Raw genomic sequence first — 24,775 nt, 5'->3', positions numbered from 1 at the left:
AAATTTCAAATATACTATGTTGTCATCAGATCTTATTCTTGATTACTAGTTTCGGAAATAGGGTCACTGTACCCATGCAACTTAACTAAGAAACATATGTACATAACATCTCTCCTTCTAATAATCATCTCTAACAAATATTTTGATAATCTGTCCTTATGCTGAGTAACTCAAGAGTTCTTTTTTTTTTTAATCAGATACATGGCATAAAGACTGAAGCTGCTAAATAAGTTATTTATATATGGATAAAAATTCCCTTCTTTGTCCTTAGTGGGTTACTTTCCTAAGGAAAAAAAGGTCAACATTCTTAACCTACCAGTATACAAAATGCTATCTATAGGTGTGTATTTGAAATAATGAAACTGTTAAACATACCGTTTCATTCCTTGAACCACAGCAAATTCGGGGGGTTACTCTCCTTTTTTTAATATTTATTTTTTAGTTGTAGTTGGGCACAATACCTTTATTTCACTTATTTATTCTTATGTGGTGCTGAGGATCAAACCCAGGGTCTTGCGTGTTCGAGGTGAACACTCTACCGCTGAGCCACAACCCCAGCCCAACCCTCCTTTTTTAAAATTTAAACAATTCTAACACAAAAGAAAAGCTTTTAAAGAACTATTTAACAGTGTATAAGACAAGATCAAGGGAAAAATGCAGAGAAAGCTACTAAATTATAAAAAAGTTTGCTTATTTATAACTGTTAACATGAAATAAAAAACCCAAACAATCAAATCTGCTCCAGGAACCAAGAGAAAAACAGAGTAGATAAATATATTTTACCATGAAAATCCCCATCTTATATGTGACTAATTTTTTTCATACACAAAAAAACTCCAATTAGTAAGAATAAAAATTCTTTATACAAAAATCAATAGGTTTGAGCCCTGAGTGGTGACACACATCTGTAATAACAACCTACTCAGGAGTCTGAGACAGGAGGATCTCAAGTTTGAGGCCAGCCTCAGCAATCCAGCAAGATCCTGTCTCAAGAAATAAAAAAATAAAAAGAGCTGGTAATGTAGTTCAGAAGTACACTTGCCCAGCAAGTGCATGGCTCTGGACTCAATCCCCAGTAAAAGAAAGAAGAAAAAGCAAAAACAAGGGGAAAGACAGAATGAAAGAATGAAAAGGGAGAAAACTATAGGTTTCAAAATGCTAAGAATATCTTCTCTTCAATTTCATTCTGAAAAATTCCATTGAACAAAAATAATGACAATGATGATGATGATGATGTTTCCTGAGACACCAAATATTACAAAGGGAGTTATTATTAGTAAACTATCAAGGTAAGAACAATTACTGTAACTGGTTTTTCTTAAAGCTCACAGAAAAAATTTGGCAGTTTCTAGTACTGAATATTGAAACTGTACCTCCCAATTCTAAAAGGGGTTATCATGAGTTTTAACTCCAATATTTAAGTATACTTCTCAATATTTTGTGATTTTATAGCAGAATTCTAGGAGTTCTTGGAGAAAACACAATTATAAATGGAATTACTCCATCAGGACATTTGCTCCATTCTTAATAATTATCTTAATCCTACATGCCAAATAAGTACTGAATACTAAGTTACTTTTCAGGAAAAACCTAGCTGAAAAAAGAAAAAAACATTACATTCAAATAGTCAGTCTGACAATTTGATGTTCAATGTTCAATGTTTTAAATTTGAATTCAACAAAATTAAAAATGTTGGGACAATGTGATGAAAATATCTTTGCCCTAATCAATTTATCATTTAAAATACTCCACTAATGTCAAAACTTAATCTCTTCTGTAAGAAAAATCATGTAGACATATTTCATCAATACAACGAAGCCCTTAATCAATATGCTAGAAACATGGGCCTTAACGTTCTGTTTATTTAAGGTGGAAACAGTTTATCTGAATTTAAACATATTGCCATTTAGAAATAAGGCCAGCACTGCTCTGTAGTGAAATCAAGAAGTAGACAGACAGCTTCTCAGCAATGGGGGTGAACAAAAAAAAAAAAAAAAAAAAAGGGAGGGGGGACTTTACTGGAATTAAAACTGGACATTCAAAGCAGATCATGGACTCAGGAGGTGGATATAATAAAATAAGGAAGAAATCCTCAGCACCACAGCCACTGCCAGGGCAGAGATACCAGCCAGAGAGGTCCCTCCAAGAGTAAAGTGGAGGGATAAGGGAATTAAAGGAACCAGCATTTTTAGGAGGCCTGAGGCATGTCTGGGTACAGAGAGTTACAGATCAAGGACACTTCTACCTGACTAAACTATAGGGTGCACTCTGAATATCCTTATGCAGAAACAAGCTGAATCTCTCCCAGGTACAGGTGGATGACAGAGGAAGAAAGGATTCTGTAGCCCTAGTGCAGGGGTCAGTGAAGCCGATTCCTGGATAACCAGGGTTTAGCCTGAAATCCAGGCCTGGCAAACCAATACTGCAAAACACAGAGTGTGCCTAAGAGACTAGGAGAAAATCAAACATGGAGATAAGTTTACACAGAGGAATACTGGTCATGGAAACCCATCCAGCTGCTTGCAGGACCAGCTGGGAGAGAAGGGCCTAACTGGGAATTCCAAAGGGCAGGGGCAGGAGAGATTTGAGTTTGGAGACTAAACCAGAGACCAGAAAACGTGGAGTCTACATGTGATATAGTGGTCAAAGATTTGGCTTCTCCACCACAGAGTGGAACCCCAGGGACATCCCTGGGATACAGTCTTCCAGCATGGATTTTGCCAATTGCTGGGCCTTGGAAATGCGCTGATTTAAATCTCCAGACCAACTGGCATTCCACGAAAAGCCTGGAGCTCACCTAAACCTAAACCCCACATCCAGCAGTTCCAACTACAGGATTACTCCTCCTGCTACAGTAATCCATCCAGCGGGTGGAGCACCACACTCCAGACTACACCACCTAACACTGTTAAGAATCTTTTGAACTCCCAACAGAAAAAATTCTTTAACTTTTCATTGAAATTTTATTTTTTCTTTTTTGTTTAATGGGCATTTATACATATTCATATTTGCTTTTATTCTCATTTATAGCATTCTGAAGCCAGTTATTTTTCATGGATCAGTTTTTTTGAGAACTAAGATGTTTGATTAGTATTTTTCAGTTTTGTTTTCTACTCTTTTTTAAAAAATGCTTTTTTTTTAGTTGTTGATAGACCTTTATTTTATTTATAAACGGTGCTAAGAATTGAAACCAGAGCCTCACAAATGCTGGGCACATGCTGTACCACTGATCTACAACTCCAGCAGCCTGTTTTCTATTCTTTTTTCTTTTTAATTTTTAAACTTTTTATTTTATATTTTTCTCACCTGTTTCCCTTAATTCTCTTTTTCTCTTCTACTAACAGCTAATCTCTATTGTTCTTTAACTCTTCCTTTAACTTTTTTATTTTTAGTTATTGATAGACACAATAATTTTATTTATTTTTTATGGTGCTGAGGACTGAACCCAGTACCTCACACATGCAAGGCAAGTGTTCTACCACTGAGCTACAACTACAGCCCTCTAATTTTTTACTTCTGTCTTCTCTCATCCTCCATCATAATCATCACATCCAATATCACTTCTGTTCTCTCCTTGTACACCATCCAAAACTATAAATCCTTTGGCAAACTTGCTGTTCTTATTATAGGCAATAACAGAACATATCATTTCTGTTTACTGTGACAATTTACTTCGTCAACATCATAGCAGGAATTATTTGGTTTAATGTTATATATTGTTTATATTAGTGGTTGTTGTTGGTACTGGAAATCTTCAGGGACACCGTAAGTCCTTAAGATGGAAACTCTACTGCCTCAGATGCATGTTAGATGGGTAGACACATGAGCAAAATGAAAAAGGAAGGGAACTAATCACCCCAAACAAACCAAGATATTCCAATAACAGAATTCATCAACACCACAGTGGAAGAAATGTCAGAGAAGGAGTTTAGAATGTACATAGTAAAATTGATCTGTGAGGTAAAGAATGATATAAGGAGTGAAATCAGAGAGAAAATACAGGAAATGAAAGATCACTTCAATAAAGAGATAGAGATTCTGAAAAAAAAAAATCAAGCAGAAATCCTCATTATGAAAGAATTAATAAGCCAAACTGAAAATTCAATTGAAAGCATCAGCAACAGACTAGATCATTTGGAAGAGTTTCAGGCAACGAAGACAAAATATAGAACATTGAAAACAAAGTTGATCATGGAGAAAAGATGTTAAAGAACCATGAAAAGAACTTTCAAAAAATATGGGATAACCTTAAAAGACCAAACTTAAGATTTACTGGGATAGGTGAAAGCTTGGAGATACAAACCAAAGGAATATATAATCTTTTCAAAGAAATAATGTGAGAAAATTTCTCAAACCTAAAGAATGAAATGGAAAATCAAATACAGGAGGCTTACAGGATCCCAAAAATACAAAATTACAACAGACCCACACCAAGGCACACTATTATGAAAATGCCTAACATACAAAATAAAGACAGAATTTCAAAGGATTCCAGAGAAAAACAACAGGTCACATTTAGAGGGAAAGAAATCCAGGTCTCCGCTGATTTCTCAACCCAGACCTTCAAAGCTAGGAAGTCTTGAAATAATACATACCAAGCCCTGTAAGAAAATGGATGCCAGCCAAGAATACTATACCCAGTAAAATCAAGCTTCAAAATTGACAATGAAATAAAAACCTTCCATGATAAACAAAAGTTTTTAAAAATTCACAACTAGAAAGCCTATACTACGAAACATACTCAATAAGATATTTCATGAAGAAATGAAAAATAAAAGTGAAAACCAGCAAAAGGAGGAACTACACTAGAAAAACAGTCAAAGGAGAAACTAATTCTAATTAAAAACCTGAAATAAATCAAAATGACAGGGAATAAAAATAATTTCTCAATAACATTACTGTAAATGGCCTCAACTCATCAATCAAAAGATAGAGACTGGTAGACTGGATTAAAAAACAAGACCCAACAATATTCTGTCTCCAGGAGACTCGCCTCACAGACAAAGACATCCACCAACTAAAGTTGAAAGGATGGAAAAAACATATCATTCACAGGGATCTTGTAAACAAGCAAGAGTTTCTATCCTCATATCAGATAAAGTAGACTTCATGCCAAAGTTAATCACAATGACCAAAAAGGACATTTCATGTGCTTAAGGGAATTACACATCAGCAAGACATAACAATTGTAAATATTTATGCCCCAAACAATGGCGCATCTATGTACATCGAACACACCCTTCTCAATTTCAAGAATCAAATAGACCACAACACAATAATACTGGGTGATTTTAACATGTCTCTCTCATCACTGGATACATCCTCCAAACAAAAATTAAATAAAGAAGCTACAAAACTAAAAACTACAATTAATAATTTAGAATTAACAGACATACATAGAATATTTCATCCATCAATAACTGAATGTACTTTCTTCTCAGCAGCACATGGGTCCTTCTCTAAAATAAACCATATCTTAGGCCATAAAGAAAGTCTTAGCAAATACAAATAATAATAACAATCATCATCACCATCATCATAATACAAAGAATACCATGCAGTCTATCAGATCATAATAAAATGAAATTCGAAATCAACTATAAAATGAAAAATAGAAGCTACTCTAACACATGGAGACTAAACAATATGCTACTAAATGACCAATGAATAATAGAATTCAGGGATGAAATTTAAAAAAAAAATACTTAGAGGTAAATGAGAGTAGCAACACAATCAAAATCTCTGGGACAGTATGAAGGCAGTTCTAAGAGGAAAGTTCACTGCACTGAGTTCATTCATTGAAAGAATAGAAAGTCAACAAATAAATAACCTAACATTATATCTCAAAGCCCTAGAAAAGAACAACAAATGAACAAAAGCAGTAAAAGACAGGAAATAATTAAAATAAGAGCTGAAATCAATGAAATTGAAAGAAAAGAAACCATTCAAAAATTTGACAAAACAAAAAGTTGGTTCTTTGGGAAAAAAAATAAAATTGATAAACCCTTAGCCAAGCTAATGAAGAGAAAAAGAAAAACTCAAATTACTTATATAAACACCAATGGTAGAGAACAGAAGACAGAGACAAACCCACATTCATGATAAAAAAGGATACATCACAATGGACACTACTGAAATACAGACAAAAATCAGAAAGTTCTTTGAAAACTTATATTCTAATAAAATAGAAAATCTTGAAGACATTGACAAATTTCTAGAGACATATGACCTACTCAAATTGAATCAGGACATAGAAAATTTAAACAGATCAATTTCAAACAGTAAAATTGAAGATGCCATCAAAAGCCTTCAAAGAAAGAAAAGCCCAGGACTGGATGGATTCTCAACCAAGTTCTATTAGACCCTCAAAGAAGAACTAACACCAATCCTCCTCAAATTATTCCATGAAATTTTTAGAAAAGGAGTAAACACTTCCAAATTCATTCCATGAAACTAGTATCACCCTGATACCAAAACCAGACAAAGACACATCAAGGAAGGAAACTTCAGACCAAAAGCACGCATGACCATAGATGCAAAAATTCTTAATAAAATACTGACAAATCGCATACAAAAACACATTAAAAGACATTGCAGCATGATCAAGTGGGGTTCACTGCAGGGAAACAAGGTTGGTTCAACATACGAAAATCAACAAATTGTAATACATTACATTAATAGAATTAAATACAGAATCACATGATTATCTCAATAGATGCAGAAAAAGCATTTGACAAAATACAGCATCCATTCATGTTCAAAACACTAGGAATAATAGGAACATACCTCAACATTGTAAAAGCTATAGATGCTAAACCCCAGGCCAGCATGATTCTAAATGGAGAAAAATTGAAAGCATTCCCTCTAAAAACTGGAACAAGACAGAGATACCCTCTTTCACCACTTCTATTCAACATAGTCCTGAAAACTCTAGCCAGTGCAATCAGACAGAAGAAAAAAATTAAAGGAATATGAACAGGCAAAGAACTCAAACTATCCCTATTTGCCAATGACATGATTCTATATTTAGAAAACCTGAAAAACTCCACCAGAAAACTTCTAGAACTCATAAATGAATTCAGCAAAGCAGCAAGATACAAAATTAACACCCATAAATTAGCTGTGGTCCTATACATCAGTAGAATCAATTGAAAGAGAAATTAGGAAAACTATCTCATTCACAATAGCCTCAAAAAAACTTAAATATTTGGGAATTAATCTAACAAAAGAGATGAAACACCTCTACAATGAAAATTACAGAACTCTAAAGAAAAAGACACCAAAGAAAACCTTAGAAGATGGAAAGATCTCCCATGTTCTTGGATAGGCAAAATTAATATTGTCAAAATGGCCATTCTACCAAAAGCACTACACAGATTTACTGCAATTCCTATTAAGGTTCTTCATAGACAGAAAAGCAGTCATGAAATTCATTTGGAAAAATAAGAAACTCAGAATAGCCAAAGCAGTCCTCTGCGAGAAAAGTAAAACAGGAGGCCTCACAATACCAGACCTTAAATTATACTACAGACCTATAGTAACAAAAGCAGTATGGTACTGGCACCAAAATAGACATGAAGACCAACAGTACATAATAGAGGACACAGAGACAAAAATCCACATAAATATAGTTACCTCATACTAGACAAAGGTGCCATAAACATACAATGGAAAAAAGATAGCCTCTTCAACAAATGGTGCTAGGAAAACTGGAAATTCATATGTAACAAAATGAAATAGACCCCAATCTTGAACCCCACAAATGATTCTCAAAATCAACTCAAAGTGGATCAAGTACATAGGCATTAGAGACCCTGCACCTACTAGAAGAAAAAGCAGGCCCAAATCTCCATCCTGTCAGCTTAGGAACAGAATTGCTCAACAAGACTCCTAAAGTGCAAGAAATCAAATCAACAATCAATAAATGGGATGGTATCAAATTAAAAAGCTTCTTCATAGCAAAGAAAACAATCAAAAATATAAAGAGAGAGCTTATGAAATGGGAGAAATCTTTGCCATTTGCACCTTAGATAGAGCATTAATCTGTAGGATAAATAAGGAACTCAAAAAACACCACAAAACAAATAACCCAATCAATACATGGGCAAAGGAACTGAACAGGTACTTCACAGAAGAAATATAATTGGTCAACAAATATATTAAAAACCTCATCAACATCACTAGCAATTAGAGAAATGCAAATTAAAACCACACTCATATTTCATCTCACTCCAGTCAGAATGGTAATTATCAAGAATACAAGTAACAACATATGTTGGTGAGGATGTAGGGGGAAAAGGTACACTCATACATTGCTGATAGGACTGCAAATTGGTGCAACCACTATGGAAAGCAGTATAGAGATTCCCTAGAAAACTTCAAATGGAACCACCATTTGTCCCAGTTATCCCACTCCTTGGCTTATACCAAAGGACTTAAAATCAGCATACTATAATGATGTGGCCACATCAATGTTTATAGCAACTCAATTCACAATAGCCAAAGTATGGAACTAACCTAGGTGCCCTACAACCAATTAATGGATGAAAAAACTGTGTTATATATACATAATGGACTAAAACTCAGCCATAAAATAAAAATGAAATTATAGCATTTGCCAGTAAATGGAGATGGAACTGAGAATATCATGCTAAGTGAAATAAGCCAATCTCAAAAATCCAAAAGGTGAATGTTGTCTCTGATATGTGGATGCTGACAATCAGTGGAGGGAGGAAGGAGTGGAGGTTCACCAGATTGGACAGGGAGGAGTGGGGGGAAGAGAAGGGAGTTCAGAATCAGAAAAACAGTAGAATGAATCAGACATAACTTTCCTATGTTCATATATGAGTACATGTGCAGTGTAACTCCACATCATGTACAACAACAAAAATTGGAAGTTATACTCCAGATATGTACGATATGTCAAAATACATTCTACTGTCATGTATAACTAAAAAGAACAAATGTTAAAAAGAAAGAAAGCCAGGCAGAAAGAAAGCACTTGGAGGGCTTGGCTTTCTGACATTTCATCAAATAAATGAAAAATAAATATTTCTTTCTAAGGATCTTTGGAAAGTCACCTGATGAGATATTTAGTGGGAAACCACACAAAACTCATATAGGTCTGGAATTAAAAGTTTGTGATTAATATTTGAACATAAATATGTCCTATTTGACATGATCACATAAATATTATCTTCTCAAAGCTTTATGTACTTTTTATAAGGTTTCTTGTAAGAAAAAAAAAACTATCATTAGCCAAAATATTTTTAGTGGTCCTCTTTTGGAATTTCCCTTAATAATTTAACATGGTCTGTTGAACAAATGATATTAGGTACAGGTTTTTATAGATATTCTTGATCAATCTGAGGAAGTTCCCATCTATTCCCAGTACTAAGAGATCTTGTCATGAATAGGTATTAGATTTTGTCACATGCTTTTTCTGCATCTATTGATATCATTGTTTGATTTTTCTTTAACCTGTTGATAGAATGACATTCACTGACACATTAACTGACTTTCAAATGTTAAGCCAATTTTGCCTGTTTGGGATAAACTGTACATGTCATGGTATATAATTTTCCTCATACTAGACAAGATTTTACTATACTTTTGTTCGGTTTCCTAAATATGAGTAATGAAGATAATAGTAGTACATGGTTCATATAATTGTGAAAAACAATTAAATAAGTTAATATATATAATGGGCTTAGAACAATGCCTAGCATTTAAAAACTCAAAATGTTAGAGACAAATAGAGAAGAGGCTTGATAACTATCTATATTCAAAGGCTGAATTCTATGACATTCTATTACCACACAAATAGAAATGTAAAATATTATTAGTTCATGGCATCAACTTTGACCAAATTATTCTAAACAAAAACTTACTTATCACCTTTGCCTACTTCTCACAGAAATTATTGGCAGTTCTACTTCCAAAATATCAAAATATAGTCCTTGTGTAAGCTTTTCTCTCCATTACCCATAATGCCATCTGTTCTCTCTTCTGTACTGCTGCAATGGTCCTTCTCTCCTCTCCCACATAAAGCCCACTATTTCTCTAGAACTTAGAGAAAACTTTCTGGGCATAAGTTTAAATCAAGTCTGTCTCCTGCTTCAACTACACAGTGGCTCAGAATATTAAGTTCAAACTCTAACATGACCTGGTACCTGCCTGTTCTCTCCTCATCTCTATCACTCTAGCTATGCATACCTTTTCAATATAAGTTGAATACTCCAAGAAACTTCCTACCTTACAGCCTTTGCATTTCTGTAACCTCTATTCTCCTTAGCTCTGACAGATTCCTTTCCAAAATTCAGATCTCAATTCAAAAGTCTAATCACATTTTACTCTGGAAATTTTCAAATATATATACAGCAGTAGAGAAAATCCATTGCCACAATTTCAACAACTGTCAATTTTACCTACACTTACTTCTATTTATTGCCCCTCCCATAAGCAAATCCCAGGCATATTTTACCTCTAAATATACCACTGTACAATCTCTAAAGGGATTCCTTTAAATTATATGATTACAACTAAAATAATAACTCCTCAATATTATCAAATAACCAACCAGATATCAACTTTCTCAATTACTATGACCATTACTAGTAAGTCAACTTAATCATATGTCTGTCAGGCTACATCATATACAAAGAACTAGAGGGAAACTGCAAGGCTAGAGAAGAGGGGATTTGTCCCTTCAAGTTTGCTTCTTAAAACTTTCTTTCTCCCTGTTCTGCTGTTTCACCTTAGCCTCATATCTTCACTGTGACAGCTCTGATTCAAGTGGCAGCAGGTGAAAACAGGCCCCTTCTCAGAGGTCTGAGCTTTGGCTCCTCAGGCCCTCAACATGCTTCTAAAATATTTTTAACACTTTTTGTTCCCAGTTCTAAAAGTGATAATTGTCTCCTGCAGCTGCTAAATCCATGATGTCTTAGTATTCTCTGCTTGCATATTCTGTTACCTAATTCTTTACATTAAATTTTCAATTAATAATTGATGGGGTTTCTATCTCCAAACTGGAGACTGGATGCTGATGACAGAGTACTTTCTTAGCTCATTAATAAAGATAAATATTAATATGAAGCTATTAAGAATGTCATTACTCTGATTTAGAGCAGATTTGTGTGAACTACAAATAAGAGCTAAGATTAAACAGAACACTTTATATTAGCATTTTTGATTCTTCACAAAAACACCTCACAACTGGGGAATTTTCAGAAATTGAGAAATTTTTAAAAAATCAAGCAAGTTTATGGCACTTCTTTTGACTTTAGAATTCTCTTGTATCAGATATTCAGGTCTTTCACATTCAGTTAATTTTAGATTATCAGCATATGAATTAACCATGATAAATTGTACTCTCAGCTCTCCCAGATGTTATAAACTACCTACTCCTTTTTAAGATAATAAGATCTTTCACTCATTCTTCTGTAACATACAACTTTTACATCAGAACAAGCAGGAAAGAAAATAATAAAAACATGAAAGCAGCAAGCTTAATAAGATGTCAACTTCGTTTAGGCTAGTACTAAAATGTGACACTGACCCCAGTATAAAGTAGAAGTGTAGTCAGGGGGAAACAATCAAGAGTAGAAGCAAAGGCAAAGCTGGCAACTAATTTCTCAAATCAAAAATTCAATATGGTTTATCCTCTCTGTGCCTTGCTTTCCTCATCAATAAAATAGGACATATATTGACCTCCCTAGAGCTCTTCTAAAGTGTAAACAAGTTAATATGTATAAATGTCTTAGAATAGTACCAGGCAGGCCCAGTAAGCAAACAGATGTTATCTAATATTAATATGTATTCCTCATTCTAAAATACATTTCTTCATCCATAATCAAAATAATTAAATATTCTAAACTTCAACTTGTAGTATAAGCAATTTGTGGCTTAAGTGTTGTCTTTGTAATTATCAAAGATAAAAACAATCACTCAAGGTAATCATAAGCCCCACTAAGTACTCCAACTGAAAACACTAACATATAGTTAGATATAAAACTAAAAACATGTTTATAAGCTTTTTTTTAAAGATAGACACAAACCTTTATTTATTTCATTTATTTTTATGTGGTGCTGAGGCTCAAACCCAGTGCCTCGCACATGTGAGCTCTACCGCTGAGCTATAACCCTAGCCCCTATAAACTTTTTATATTAACAAAGAAATATGATTATTAACATATCTGCTGTCAAAAATTACTCCGGAAAATTTAAAATAATATTTTAATAATAAATAAAATAATATTCATGATATATCAAAAGGTAGGTTAAAAATGTACACATAATATAACCACAACATATAAAAATAACACAGGGGCTGGAGACATAGCTCAGTTGGTAGAGTGCTTGCCTAGAATGCACAGGTCCTCAGTTTAACCACCAAAAAAAAAAAAAAGGAAAAATGGAAGAAAATATGTCAAACTATAGTTGATCTTGCATAATCTTGGCTTTGCTGTTTTATTTCAAATGTTTATAGTAAGAAGTCATTATTTTTTGTGATAAAAATAAATAAATAAACATTATTCCTAAAGCATAGCTTGGAGAAGCACAGGAGTTCCTCAAAGATATATGAGGGGGGAAAGGCAGGGAGGGAACATTTGCAGAAGGTGAGTAAATACTATGTGGGAAATTATTCAAAGGCAATGCCCATCCTTAAGCATGTGTATTTCAAGAACAGGAAGAACCTGAAAATGGAATAACATCTGCTTTTATAGTTAGTGCAGGGCAAAGTCTAAACTCACAGACAACATAAAGCTATAAACTTCTCCATGGTTAACTACACTCAGATCAGACTATGGCAATTTAATATCACCAGAGCACTTCATCTCCATTCCATTTGGCTTGCCTCCAAAGTCATTTACAAATTTTTTCATTAGAATTATTTTTACAATCAAAAAAGAATCATTTGATAAAACTCTGGATCCTAGCCTTTAGTTTCCTTTTAGCTCATAAGAATTTTGGATTTATTTATTCTACCATATGCCTACTATTTTGTGTTATTTACTTATTTTTATCTTTTGGCAGTACTGGGGATTGAACCTGTAGATGTTCTACCACTGAGAGCAGTATCCCCAACCCTTTTGATTTTAAGATAGGGTCTCATTAAGTTGGTGAGGCTGGTCTCCAATTTCCAATCCTCCTGCCTCAGCTTTCAGAGTAGTTGGTATTACAGGAGTGCACCACCACACACACCTTACAACTCTTGAATAAGTTTGTCCCTGAACAAGAAACCCCTCTTAATGATTTCATATTAAACAGGCAAATTGTTTCCTTTCCAGAAATTGTGAGAGTTACTGTATAAATAGGTATAGATAGAGGAAGCAAGTGCCCAGCCAAAAATACTAACAAAGAACAGGAGAATAAATTCTGAATTTTGGGCATGTCATTCAGAAGATTCCATAACAATTGGTCTTTATCTTTCCTTTTTAAGTGTTCTCCATTCACTCCCCACCATAAATTCTCTGCACATCAAAGTTCCCTGTGTTAGAATATATCCTAGTTATTTCCAATGATGATAATCAATGTGTTGGCACTGGCATCCAAGGAAATACGGAGTCAAAGCCAAGTTCTACCAGTACAGCTTTTGGGCAATTCACAACTTCAAGACTCAACTTCCTCATCTTGTAAAACGATGGGAAAAAATCATGATGTAAAAATATCTAATTTGTGAATTAATGTGAAAATCACATGAAAACCACTCTGCTCAGTGTTGGGCAATAGACATGCTCTGTGCCTCTGTGCATACCATTTGCTCTACCTAGAATGTAGATGCATAGCTTAGAGAAGCACAGGAGTTCCTCAAAGATACACGAGTAGGGGAAAGGCAGGGAGGGAACATTTGTAGGTGAGTAAATACCATGTGAGAAATTATTCAAAGGCAATGCCCATCCTCACCACCACCACTGGGGATTGAGCCCAGAGGCTCCTTCATAAAAGGCAAGGGCTTTACAACCAAGCTACATCCCTTGACTATTACTACTACTTCTTCTTCTTCTTCTTCTTTTTTTTTGGGGGGGGCGGGGAGACAGGGTCTTATTAAGTTGTGCAGGCTGCTGACTTTTATTTTGTAATCCTTCTGCCTAAATCTCCCAAGTAGCTGGAATTACCAAATATGCATCACCATGCTCAGCTATTTCTACTTTTGAAATGCATAATTTTGCCATTTTTAGAAATTAAGTATTCTACAGTTTCATTCACACATGATATTCAGTGTATTTTTAAGTAACCTAAGGAAAAATAACAGTTGAAGCTATAGCTGATTATATACAGTAGATACTATGGATATTCCACAAATACGTAAAATTTAAACTGAAAGTTGCCTCAGTAGTTAACCAAATATGTTAACAATCAATTGCTAGCCAAGTCCAACAATCTCATATGTAAGATTAGAAAACAAAACAATTCTTACACTTGATAGGAGTTTGACAAATGGTCAGAAAACCATTTTAAGAATTTGAATTGCTAATTATTAAACATATTTATAAACGATAATAGATACTTTTCCTTAAAGATACGTAAAAATGAAAAATCAGTGACAGTTAAGTTCTAATTACCCACTAAGTATTATAGGGTTTTTTTTTCTGTAGTACAGACTTCTAACAAATTTTAAACACAAGCAAAATAGGCACCACATTTTGCACTAAATATATGACATTATAGAAATGTTTAAAGTGCTTAGAATTTCAAAGTAACTCATTACCTGTTTAAATATGTATAAACATATATAAATATATATAAGTTTTTCAGCAGATGTGGTAGTGCACACAGAAAACCTCAGTGACTCAAGAGGCTAAGGCAGGATGATTGCAAGTTCAAGGCCAACCTAGAAAACTTGCTGAGAAGGATCTCAAACAATAAAAAGAGCTAGAGATATAGCTCAGTGGTAAAAGCACCACTGTTCAATACCCAGACCCACAAATAATAACTCAAATAAATAAAATATAAAGTAAAAAATAAGATGTTTACCATCCTTATAAGAAGTTTCCATTAGACATCAACAATTATCAATGTAACCTATGCAATAATTTTAATTTACCATTTGAGCATTGTATAACATTTTTATAAACATTTTGTTTGATCCATACAATAATCCTGTTTGATAGTCAGGATCAATTTCATTGGGGAGATATCAATAAACCAGTTTCAAGGCATTTTAAGTCAATTCTTCCAAACTTTTAGCATATACAAGCATCACACAAGAACATGTTAAAATACAGTTTTGGGCTGGGGTTGTGACTCAGTGGTACAGCACTTGCCTAGCATGCATGAGACACTGGGTTCAATCCTCAGCACCACATAAAAAATACTAAATAAAGGTATTGTGTCCATCCACAACTAAAAAAAAAATATTTTAAAAAATGCAGTCTAGTTAACTGCGCCCACCAACATGGATAAGTCTGCATATAAAACAAACACAGGTCATAGTGGCATAGGTAGACTGTCCCTCCCACCCCAGCTACATATTTTAGGACGTTATTTATAGTAAAATGACTAAATCTGTAAGTGGTCTTAAAGTCCTCTTTTTTCCCTCTGAATCAATGTTCCCAAATGTTTACATAGAGTGGTACAGATCTCCACAAGAAAATATCTAAAAATTTAGATAAATTAAATAAAATTTTAAAAATTTAGATAAAATATTATATTTGGTTAAATTAAATAAGTATCTGTTCTACCAAATTCTAATACAAACTAATGTTAGTAAGAATCCAAGTTTTAAAGAACTTAAAATTGGGAAGATTCTACCACAATTTCTCAGTGAACTATAGGAAAAGCTGATATTGAATTGTTTTAAGTGATTATTCGCTTCTCATGGTTCAAATACCATTGCGCTTTAGTTTGACCTAAAACTTAACTACTAAAGGTTCTAGGAGCAGAATGAAAAATTAAGGTGAAAACATAAATACCTACAGTACAACTCTGTGAATACACTAAAACTCACTTAACTGAGCTGGATTTTTGTTTGTACTGTGCTTCAGGATCAAACCCAGGGCCTTATGCATGCTAGGCAATTACTCTGCCACTGAGCTGTACTGTACTCCCATCCCCAACTGTTCACTTATTAAAAGAGAAAATTTTATGACATGTGAATGATCTCAATTTTTAAAAAGAAAAAATAGAAGCACTGAGAAAATTTCTAATCTTAATATTTGCCAATAAATTTAGTTTCTAACACACTGTATCAGCATTACTATTAAATGACAATTATATTCTGGCCTGCATCATAGGTCTAAAAATCAAAAGAGAAACAATAAAGACAATAAATTGGCCACTAGCTTGATAATGATTTTAAGAATTTTAATACCATTAGCTATACATTTACTTGCTCTCGATTTTTTCCAAAGTTCCACTTCATCTTTTTTTTCTTAAATAAAATACAAAGGGCATTTATTGGTTCATGTAATTTAATACACTTCATCTTTTATAAACAAGTTAAATTTCAAATTTTGTATAGTAATCATTTTAGCATCTTTTTTTTTCTTTTTCTTTTCTTTCTTTCTTTTATTTATTTTGTGTGTGTGTGTGTGTGGTGCTGGGGATCGAACACAGGGCCTTGTGCATGCAAGGCAAACACTATACCAACTGAGCTGTATGCCAGCCCTTACAAAAAAAAAAAAATTATGGAGCTGGTTGTGGCTCAGCAGTAGAGCACTCCCCTAGCACGCACAAGGCACTGGGTTCAATCCTCAGCACCACATAAAAATAAATAAATAAAATAAAGGTATTGTGACCAACTACAACTAAAAAATATGTTTAAAAATTATCTTTGTATTTTTAAATTAGATATACAGTATGTAATACATTCAAGAATAGTAAGATGGCTATTAACCACCAGACTGTGAAAGCAAACTTTTTCTACCTCTTTCTACACGTATGATCTCTGGCAGGTAAATAACTTACTCTCTGCCCAGTTTTCCCTTAGTGTCCTTTAGTGTAATGATAATTAAATGCAAAGTGCTTAGAACAGTGCCTGGTACTTAAGAAACACACTACCAATGTCACCTATTTAATTATGCAATTACTATTGTTATAAGAAATAGCATCCCATCTTAGGCAACTCATTACAAATCCTGATAACATTAAGATTTCAATTTACCTTACTACTGAGCTTGAACATTAAGAAAGCTGGGCTCAATATGTTATTAGCCTCAGTGTTTATCCTATATTTATTCCATTCACAATGAGATTTTCTCTACTTGAGTCATTATTAGTTTCTCTCCTGACTCATCACATAGAAAGGTAGACTGTCTGGAACATAATGGCAATACCAAAAAACATTTGTAAAGTATACTAAGTGGAACAAGATCTATGCAATATTTAGTAAATATACTAAATAATTATGACTTAAATTGTGTTCATGTCAAAGTGTTTTCTATATTTTAAATGCTCCTTTTCCCTCCCTTTTACATCCCGAGTTCAAATTATGGAGGAGTAACCCATCCTGACAGAAAAATAATACATCATTAAGTAATATCAAAGTTCCTATTTTTGGACCACTAACCAAAAATAAAATTACATTTTGCTGATAGTCTGATGTGCAAAATTTTGCCAAGTAAACTATAGATAAAATGATCAGAAAGCAATCTCTAAGCCTATAAATTTGATCTTAATTTCTATTCAATTCCATGTTTTCACCAAATGTTTAATTTATATTTAAATAAAAAGTTTTTTTAAAAAAAAGCCTAGGGAGGGCTGGGGTTGTGGCTCAGCAGTAGTGCACTCGCCTAGCATGTACAAGGCGCTGGATTCGATCCTTAGCATCACATAAAAGTAAATGAATAAAGTAAAGGTATTGTGTCCAACTACAATAAATAAATAAACAAACAAACCTAGGAAAATGTTAAATAATGCAAAATAGGTTAATTCTTTAAAATTTCCCTTTTCCCCAATGCATGTGCGTGCACATGCACATACATAAAACCACACAGAACATTTAAAATTGTGCTTTATCGCTTTCTATGCAATCTTTTTAACTGACATATAAGAATTGTATATATTTATGTCTGTGATCTTGAGTCATTTAAGCTCTAAAAGTCTCCATTTTCTCCTCTGAAAATGGGGGGGAAAGAGTGTAATTATCATGTGAGATTGCTCCGAGCATTAAAAAAGTACATAAAGCACTTTAGCCAAGAACTATGCAAAAATGCTTTAATACGTTAACTTTTATACTTCAATGCTACTCCTACCTATGGAAAGATTATATTTTCTATGGCAATCATATCCACTAATTCATTCATGCAAACCTACTACTCAACAGCAGTAACTTCACAAGCACTCTGAGAACCAATTACTGAGGAAGACCTCTTCAACTATCCCTCTTTATTGAGTTAGGTACCCTGATCAGGGACTAGGCTATACTACTCCTTATGGTATTTATCTGTTTCCTTATTTTGCTTGAAAGAACACCTTGTTAAAAATGCCTGTGTTCATTTTGGTATCCCTAATTATAGTCCAATAGTTCTTAACCCTGACTCACTTTAGAATTACATTGAGAGCTTATAAAAGTATCAATGCCTGGGATCCATTCCAGGTGCACTAAATCATAAGGGAGTGGGAATGGGTAGTGGAGAGGGTAAAAAAATCAGCACGGGGGAGATCCACACATGATATCAATGTGTGGATCTGCAATCTGATGCTTACAATACTATATTTATGTATGTGAGGATATACATATAAACATAGATATAGAAATATTCATGATTCAAGTCAAAACTCTCAACCTCAATAGCTTCTCCCACCATCTCTTGCCTTTAAACAAAATATTTGAAATGAATAATCAATTCCATGCTGTACTCCAATGGCTTTTAAACTGTTAACTCACTACTTAAGTTTTTCATATAACTATGTCTTATGTCTTCTTTCTAGATTACAGTCTTGCTTCTTAAGAACATACACTACCTTATTCTTCTTGTTTCTTCCAGTGCTTATTAGGACAGTGCCTTGAACACAGACATGTAATAAACATTTGCCTAATCTGATAAACATACACAAAAATTATTGACAGGAAGTATGTCACATCCAAATTGTTCAATTTAGGCAAGCTGTTACCAAAAAAAAAAAAAAAATCTTTTAGAAAATGAAAATCAAAATTTATCTTATTAAGGAGCAGCTGGATATTTAGACTTTTCTATGGTCGTCACACTCAGTACCTACCCTATATTCAAACCGCATCAGCCAGGGTGTTTTTGGCTTTTTGTTTTGTTTTGTTTTAATATTTATTTTTTAGTTGTACATAATACCTTTATTTTGCTTATTTGTTTTTATGTGGTGCTGAGGATCAAACCCAGGGCCTTGCACATGCTAGGCAAGTGCTCTACCACTGAGCCACAACCCCAACCCCTATTTTGGTTTTTGATGGTACTGGCAGTTTCAGTTTTTAGCCTGCTTCCTTGCTAAACTATCTCCTAGCTGACTTTGTTACCTTTAGGTGCTGTCATACATCTTTACAACAATATTATGAAATACTCTAATGAGTTAATAAAAACCACAAGTGTTTCACACAGATGTTTAATGTGTATTTCCTAAAGGAACTTATCACTCACTAAAATAGGCTCTCTATACACAAACTACATACTATTCTAATACAAACTTGATTGGGAAAATTGAAAGTGGATCTTACTACACATTAGATAAAATGTAAGTGTACTTTTGACTATTGACAGATTGGTGATTTTCATCCATCTGTAGTATTTTCAGTATCTGAAAAGTTTATAAAATGTAATATGTATAAAATGCAATATGCCTTTTTAAAACAGGAGTGCTTAAGAACCTCCACAGCAAGTGGCATTCTCACTTTGGAAACTACTAGAAGAAATGGCATATAATTCTAAAAAATCTAAAGACATGAAAATAATTTACCTTCAAAGTTTCCTGACATATTTCAGTAGTATTGAAACAATATAAAAGACTTTTTTAAAAATATAGGGAGGAGGCTCTCAAGCCTGATAATTAGATACTGTGGTAAAATATTACCATGTTTTGTTGGGTCCCACAGCTTGAAACAGATAGAACCATAGTTACCACTAAAAGAAAGCAGTCCTCAACTCCCTACTCAATTAAAAAAAAATTCCACACACAAAAAAGGGTGCCCAGGGTTGTTTTGTTTTAAGTAAGATTAAATTTAGGAGTTGCCAACACCCAAATGAAAAACATTCCAGAGAATTAGACTCAATTGTAGTGGGGAGTCATCTACATTCTCAGCACTAAGTTCTCTCACTCAAAGCAGGAGTACTAACAAAGGATGTTTCTTAGGATCTCACAAGATACACCCTACTTATTTCCCCTAGTAAACACTGCTCTTGTTTTGAATAAATACTTGAAAAATAATCTTAGCACAAGCAGCCGAACAAAAAGCAAATTTTAACATCTGCCAAGATATTTGCCAAAATAAGACCCCTGTCAGATGAACAATGAGTAAAGATTGAAAATGACAAATTCTCATATTTGGATCACAGCTTTTAAAAATAAAGTTGAGGAATGTAGGTTTTCCAAAGCCTTGTCTTCAATTTCCCCTTAATCTTCATATTTTTAAGTTAAAAAAAAAAACCTGGAAATTTGATTACCACTCTTACGAATTCCTTTTAAAGTAATTTAATGAATAACAGATATTTTGTGCAAGTAGCAAACCACAAAGGACAGTTTGCTGGCTAATACAAATCTCTGAAACATTCATACAAAAATACACCCTACAAAGACATACTCTGATTTTCTGGGAATGGAATCATATTAATATCTAAAACTTTAGGTATACTTGATAATACACCCTAACTTATTACAAATGCTTTTATTTAAACCACAATTAAAGTTGGTAAATTCTTAATAGTTATTTAGTGTGTAGCAAAATTGAGTGAATTAGAAGGCAAGGAGTAAAATGGGGGGGAAAAGTGAAACCTGCAGAGCCAATGAGAAGGTATGCCTATTCTGGGAAAAAAAAAAAAGTAGTTCAATCACTTCCCAAACATGATGAGCTACTGTTAAAATAACCCAAACTTTTTCAGGATTGTTTTGTTTCAGGTAGAGGTGTGATTATACACTCCGTAAAAGTATTTATCAGTCATCTAATGAGATGCTGCTGCTGACTGCAGAAATGTATGGAGACTAGTCAAAAACACCAAAAAAAAAAAAAAAAAAGAAAAGAAAACAAAAAGTACACGCCACCCCTACCACAAATGTTTTCCAGATATTTAAGTACAAAAAGAGAACTCTAAGCAAACAGCACTGTGAATTGCTGCAGCATCCCTATTGCCCTAAATATGACTGGGATGACTGGGGGTGGGAGAACTGTGATGGGGAGCACCACTTAAAAAGAGTGTGTGTGTGTGTGTGTGTGTGTGTGTAATATCATGCATATGTTCATTGGATACACTCATCATCGGCTCATTAAGATAAAGCTATCTTGGATATTGCTAAGGCCACATTTTCTTTACCGGTGCTTGTAAACATCAAGAGAAAGAGGAGACAATCTGATAACTTGAGACCGACACGTGGGAAACTAGAGTACGTCATCGTCACCACTAATCAATCTTCCTAACTGATCAAGCATAAACAGATAGGTCTAGGTAGGCAAGTCTCGGTCCAGAAGTTGTCTTTCTACCGCTCTAAACAAGTATGTATTCAGGATCTGAGACCTCATCCAGGAAGCTTGGAAAAGCACGTGTCCTACACTGTGGGTTTGGGGAACTTCCCAGGAAGTATTTGCTCAAAGCAAAACTCCATCACCCGCTGCCTGCCCAGCTCGGTCAAAGGATCAGCAGGACGAGTCAGGGAGAAACCTGGGCCCCGGGACCCAGGAGCCCTCGGGTGGAGGACGCCAGACGGTGGCGGCCCCAGGAACAGCATGGCCCCCGCCCGCTCACCTCTGCCGCGGGGATATTGACTACGCCGGTGGAGCGCCTCTTCTCCCGCAGCTTTCTCTTCTCAATCTGCCCCTTGCCTTTCCTGGCACTTGGGCCCGAGCTCCTGCCCTTCTCCGGGGCGCTATCCGGTTCCTCCTCGTCACCCCGAGGCGGCGGAGCTCCGGAGGCAGCGGCGGCGGGGGTCTCGTCCTCTGGCCGCCGCGGGCCGGGGGCCGCCCGAGCCAGCGCGGTGGAGCCGACACTGCAGTTCACGCCCCCGGGGCCGGAGACAGCAGGTGCGGCCGAGCCGCCTGGGAGATTGTTGTTGAGCTCGTTGGCCGTGGCAGCCGCCGTCGAAGTGCCCACCGCCCCCGCCGGGGGCTTCCCGGCCGCGTCGCTGCTGCCCCCGCCCGGGGCTGAGGGGCCCGGGGGGTTCTGCTTGGCGCGCATCTTCTCGCGCTTCGCCTTCCACTCTTCCAGGAAGTCTGTGGTGCTGCCGCTGAGGCCGCTGCTGGTCCGGTAGCCACCGGTCGCCATATTCCCAGAGGGGCTGGCTGGGTGCTCACCTCAGACGGCCACCCGGGCTCCCAGCTCCTGGTCCCCGCCGCCGCCTCCTTTCCGCAACCGCGAGGACGCAAGGAATAGGACCCCCGGCGCGGGCGGCGGAAACTCCCCCAGCAGCAAGTGGGTCTGAAGAGAAACACAAAAGGGGGCGGGGAGGGGAGGCGTGAGGTCTTGGTCGGACCCAAAGGTCTGGCTCCCGTTCGCGCCTCTCCGAGTACCCCCAGAGCGCACCCACTCGTCTCCAACGGCGAGTGGACGCCGCCGTCCCCACCCTGCAAAGTTTCTCCGGAGCACCTACACCGCCGGCCCCGACGATCACCGCCCCTCGAGGGGAGGAGAGAGGGCGTGACCCCACCCCCGGCCCGACCGCCCCATCCCACCCGGGTCCGCGCCTGCGGGGGACGTGGGACCATGGCCAGACCCCGCCACCTGTCGGCCCAACTTAGCGCCCGCTCTGGCCACCGCCAGTCCGAGATCCTCGTCACCGACAACCCGACTCCCGGGTAAAGCCTCTAACCGGCTCGCGGAGGAGGCGGGGACGAAGCACGAGTCGAGTGCTGGTGGCCCGAGAGCAGCCCCTTACCTCCGAGGAGTTTGTGGGGGACTAGGCGCGGGACGGGGAGTGAGTACCCCGAGTGAGCCGAAGGTGCGGCGCGACCTCCGGACGCGCGGAAGGAACGCGGCAAACTCGCTGTCCTGCTTTCCCAAGTCCCTGACTAGAAGGGAGGGAAGAAGAAAGGGAGGGAGCGAGGGGCGGGAGGGGAGCCGAGCGGTGCCGAAGCGCGGGCGGAAAAGGCCGAGGGGCGCACGAGGGGCGCGGCTCCCGGTGAGGAGGAGGCAGTGTCCGGCGACGCCCCGCCCCCGGCACTCAGGTGCGCGGCGCCGGGCCAGCGGCAGCCTCGTGCCTTGCGCCAACCCTTCCCCCGGCCAGCCGCTCCCTGCCTGCGGCGGGTCGCACCGCACATTCCTGGGCCGCCAGCCGCGGGGTGTCCGGCCTCCTGGCGCTTGCGACTCTGGGGCGGGAACGGCACTCCAACGCCCCTCTCCCGGCTCCCCTCTCCTCCTCGCTAGTCTCCCGCCACTCTTCCTTTTAAGTACATAATTTTATTTGAACGAAAGTTTCGAATATTGCCAAGGGGGAAAGTGCGATCGACTTGTGAAGATTCAGGAGCTAACTGGCCAGGATGAGAAAATACCCACTCGTTTCTCTTCTTGGTCGCTGACCCCTTTTGAAATGTCTTAGGATGGTGGACCTGAGGAAACCTAAGGAAACGCATCTCCTGGTGAAAAGGAATCGCCTAAAAAGAAAGGCTAAAACTGCCCCGTGAATTATTAAGAGAGTTTACTATTACCTTAGGCTTGCAGAAGTATCAAACCTCCTTTGGACACTTTATTTTATTGGTGATGCTGACCCTATTTGGAATGTTCCTCTTAACCATTCTATAGGCCTTCTCTTTCCAGAATAGTAAATTCAGCAGCAAAACTCCCTGTCAAAGTACGAAAGCTGCATTGATTTTGATTTGAAATGAGCTGGAGCGGTGATAGTCTCTATTTTTCCATCCTTACTTATCCTTACATTTACAAGATTTACAAGTTATTGAAGATTTCTGGATCAGGGCTGGGTGGGCTACCATGGGCAGACACCAGAGTAGACTGACTTCACTATATCCAAATAATATCAAATGTCAGGGCACATCATTGTTGTAAGCCCCAAATGCTAGGTCTCTGTTTTGTAAAAAGTAGGAAGGCCTGAGCCACACTCTTCCCTAACAAAAACTGTTTGTCCTACTTAATATTCCTACTTAATATTTGGACCTGGTAGTATATGGAAGGTGGGTAATCAATGTGTGCCTGCTGTGGGAATGAGAAAATGATCCACATGCCCTGTATTTGTCAAAGACAAAGTCACACAGTTCTGGGCTTTGGTCTGACTGTTGGGGTTCTGGAAAATTCAGTGGAAAATTAAAGGCCTTCCTTGGGAATAGGTTTAAATGGCTGAGTGGCCATTTGCCTACCTGGTATCTACCTAGGTGCACCACCTGAAATTTCTCAATTACAGATTCACTACTTTGTTTTATGAGTTTTAAGATGGGGAAAAGGGGATTTGAGTATTAAATGTATGCAGATTAATGGGCTTTCATAACTTCTCTGAGGATTTTCTCTTTGAGGGGCTGTAGGATATAGTAGAAAGATGATATAGTCAGTATGGGTACAAACATGTTAAATACCTGCAAGATCTTGAGCATATGTTTAAATTCTCTGAAACTCAGCAGCTTTCTTGACTATAAAATCAGCAATAATGACTTATTTTAAAGTGATACTGCAAGTAGAATGTGCTTTGTTCAGGAAGGCACTCAACATAGTACCTC

The 24,775-nt window shown here is 36.9% G+C and overlaps 1 protein-coding gene across 3 annotated transcripts in view; it reads right to left on the bottom strand.

Annotated features, from left to right (window-relative positions):
* Pawr (pro-apoptotic WT1 regulator) overlaps nt 1-23,151 on the bottom strand; it is a 104,682-nt gene extending 81,531 nt beyond the window's left edge. The window contains exons 1-2 of one of the 3 annotated variants that reach the window (XM_046465087.2): nt 22,990-23,151; nt 21,864-22,532 (exon numbers count right to left, since the gene is read on the bottom strand). In XM_046465087.2, coding sequence (XP_046321043.1) covers nt 21,864-22,379 — 516 coding nt within the window. In that variant the 5' untranslated portion in view covers nt 22,380-22,532; nt 22,990-23,151. Of the gene's footprint in view, nt 1-21,863; nt 22,712-22,989 lie in introns of those variants that run through there. The other 2 variants (XM_058585774.1, XM_058585773.1) reach the window with 2 other exon arrangements.
* Nucleotides 23,152-24,775: the final 1,624 nt, after the last annotated feature.

Source organism: Marmota monax, unplaced genomic scaffold (assembly GCF_021218885.2).
Source record: "Marmota monax isolate L192 unplaced genomic scaffold, Marmota_monax_Labrador192_F-V1.1 WCK01_AAM20220418_F8-fsc00146, whole genome shotgun sequence".
Classification (NCBI taxonomy): Eukaryota; Metazoa; Chordata; class Mammalia; order Rodentia; family Sciuridae; genus Marmota; species Marmota monax.
Note: the sequence above shows the minus strand (reverse complement) of the source record. Positions and strands in the feature narration are given on the sequence as shown.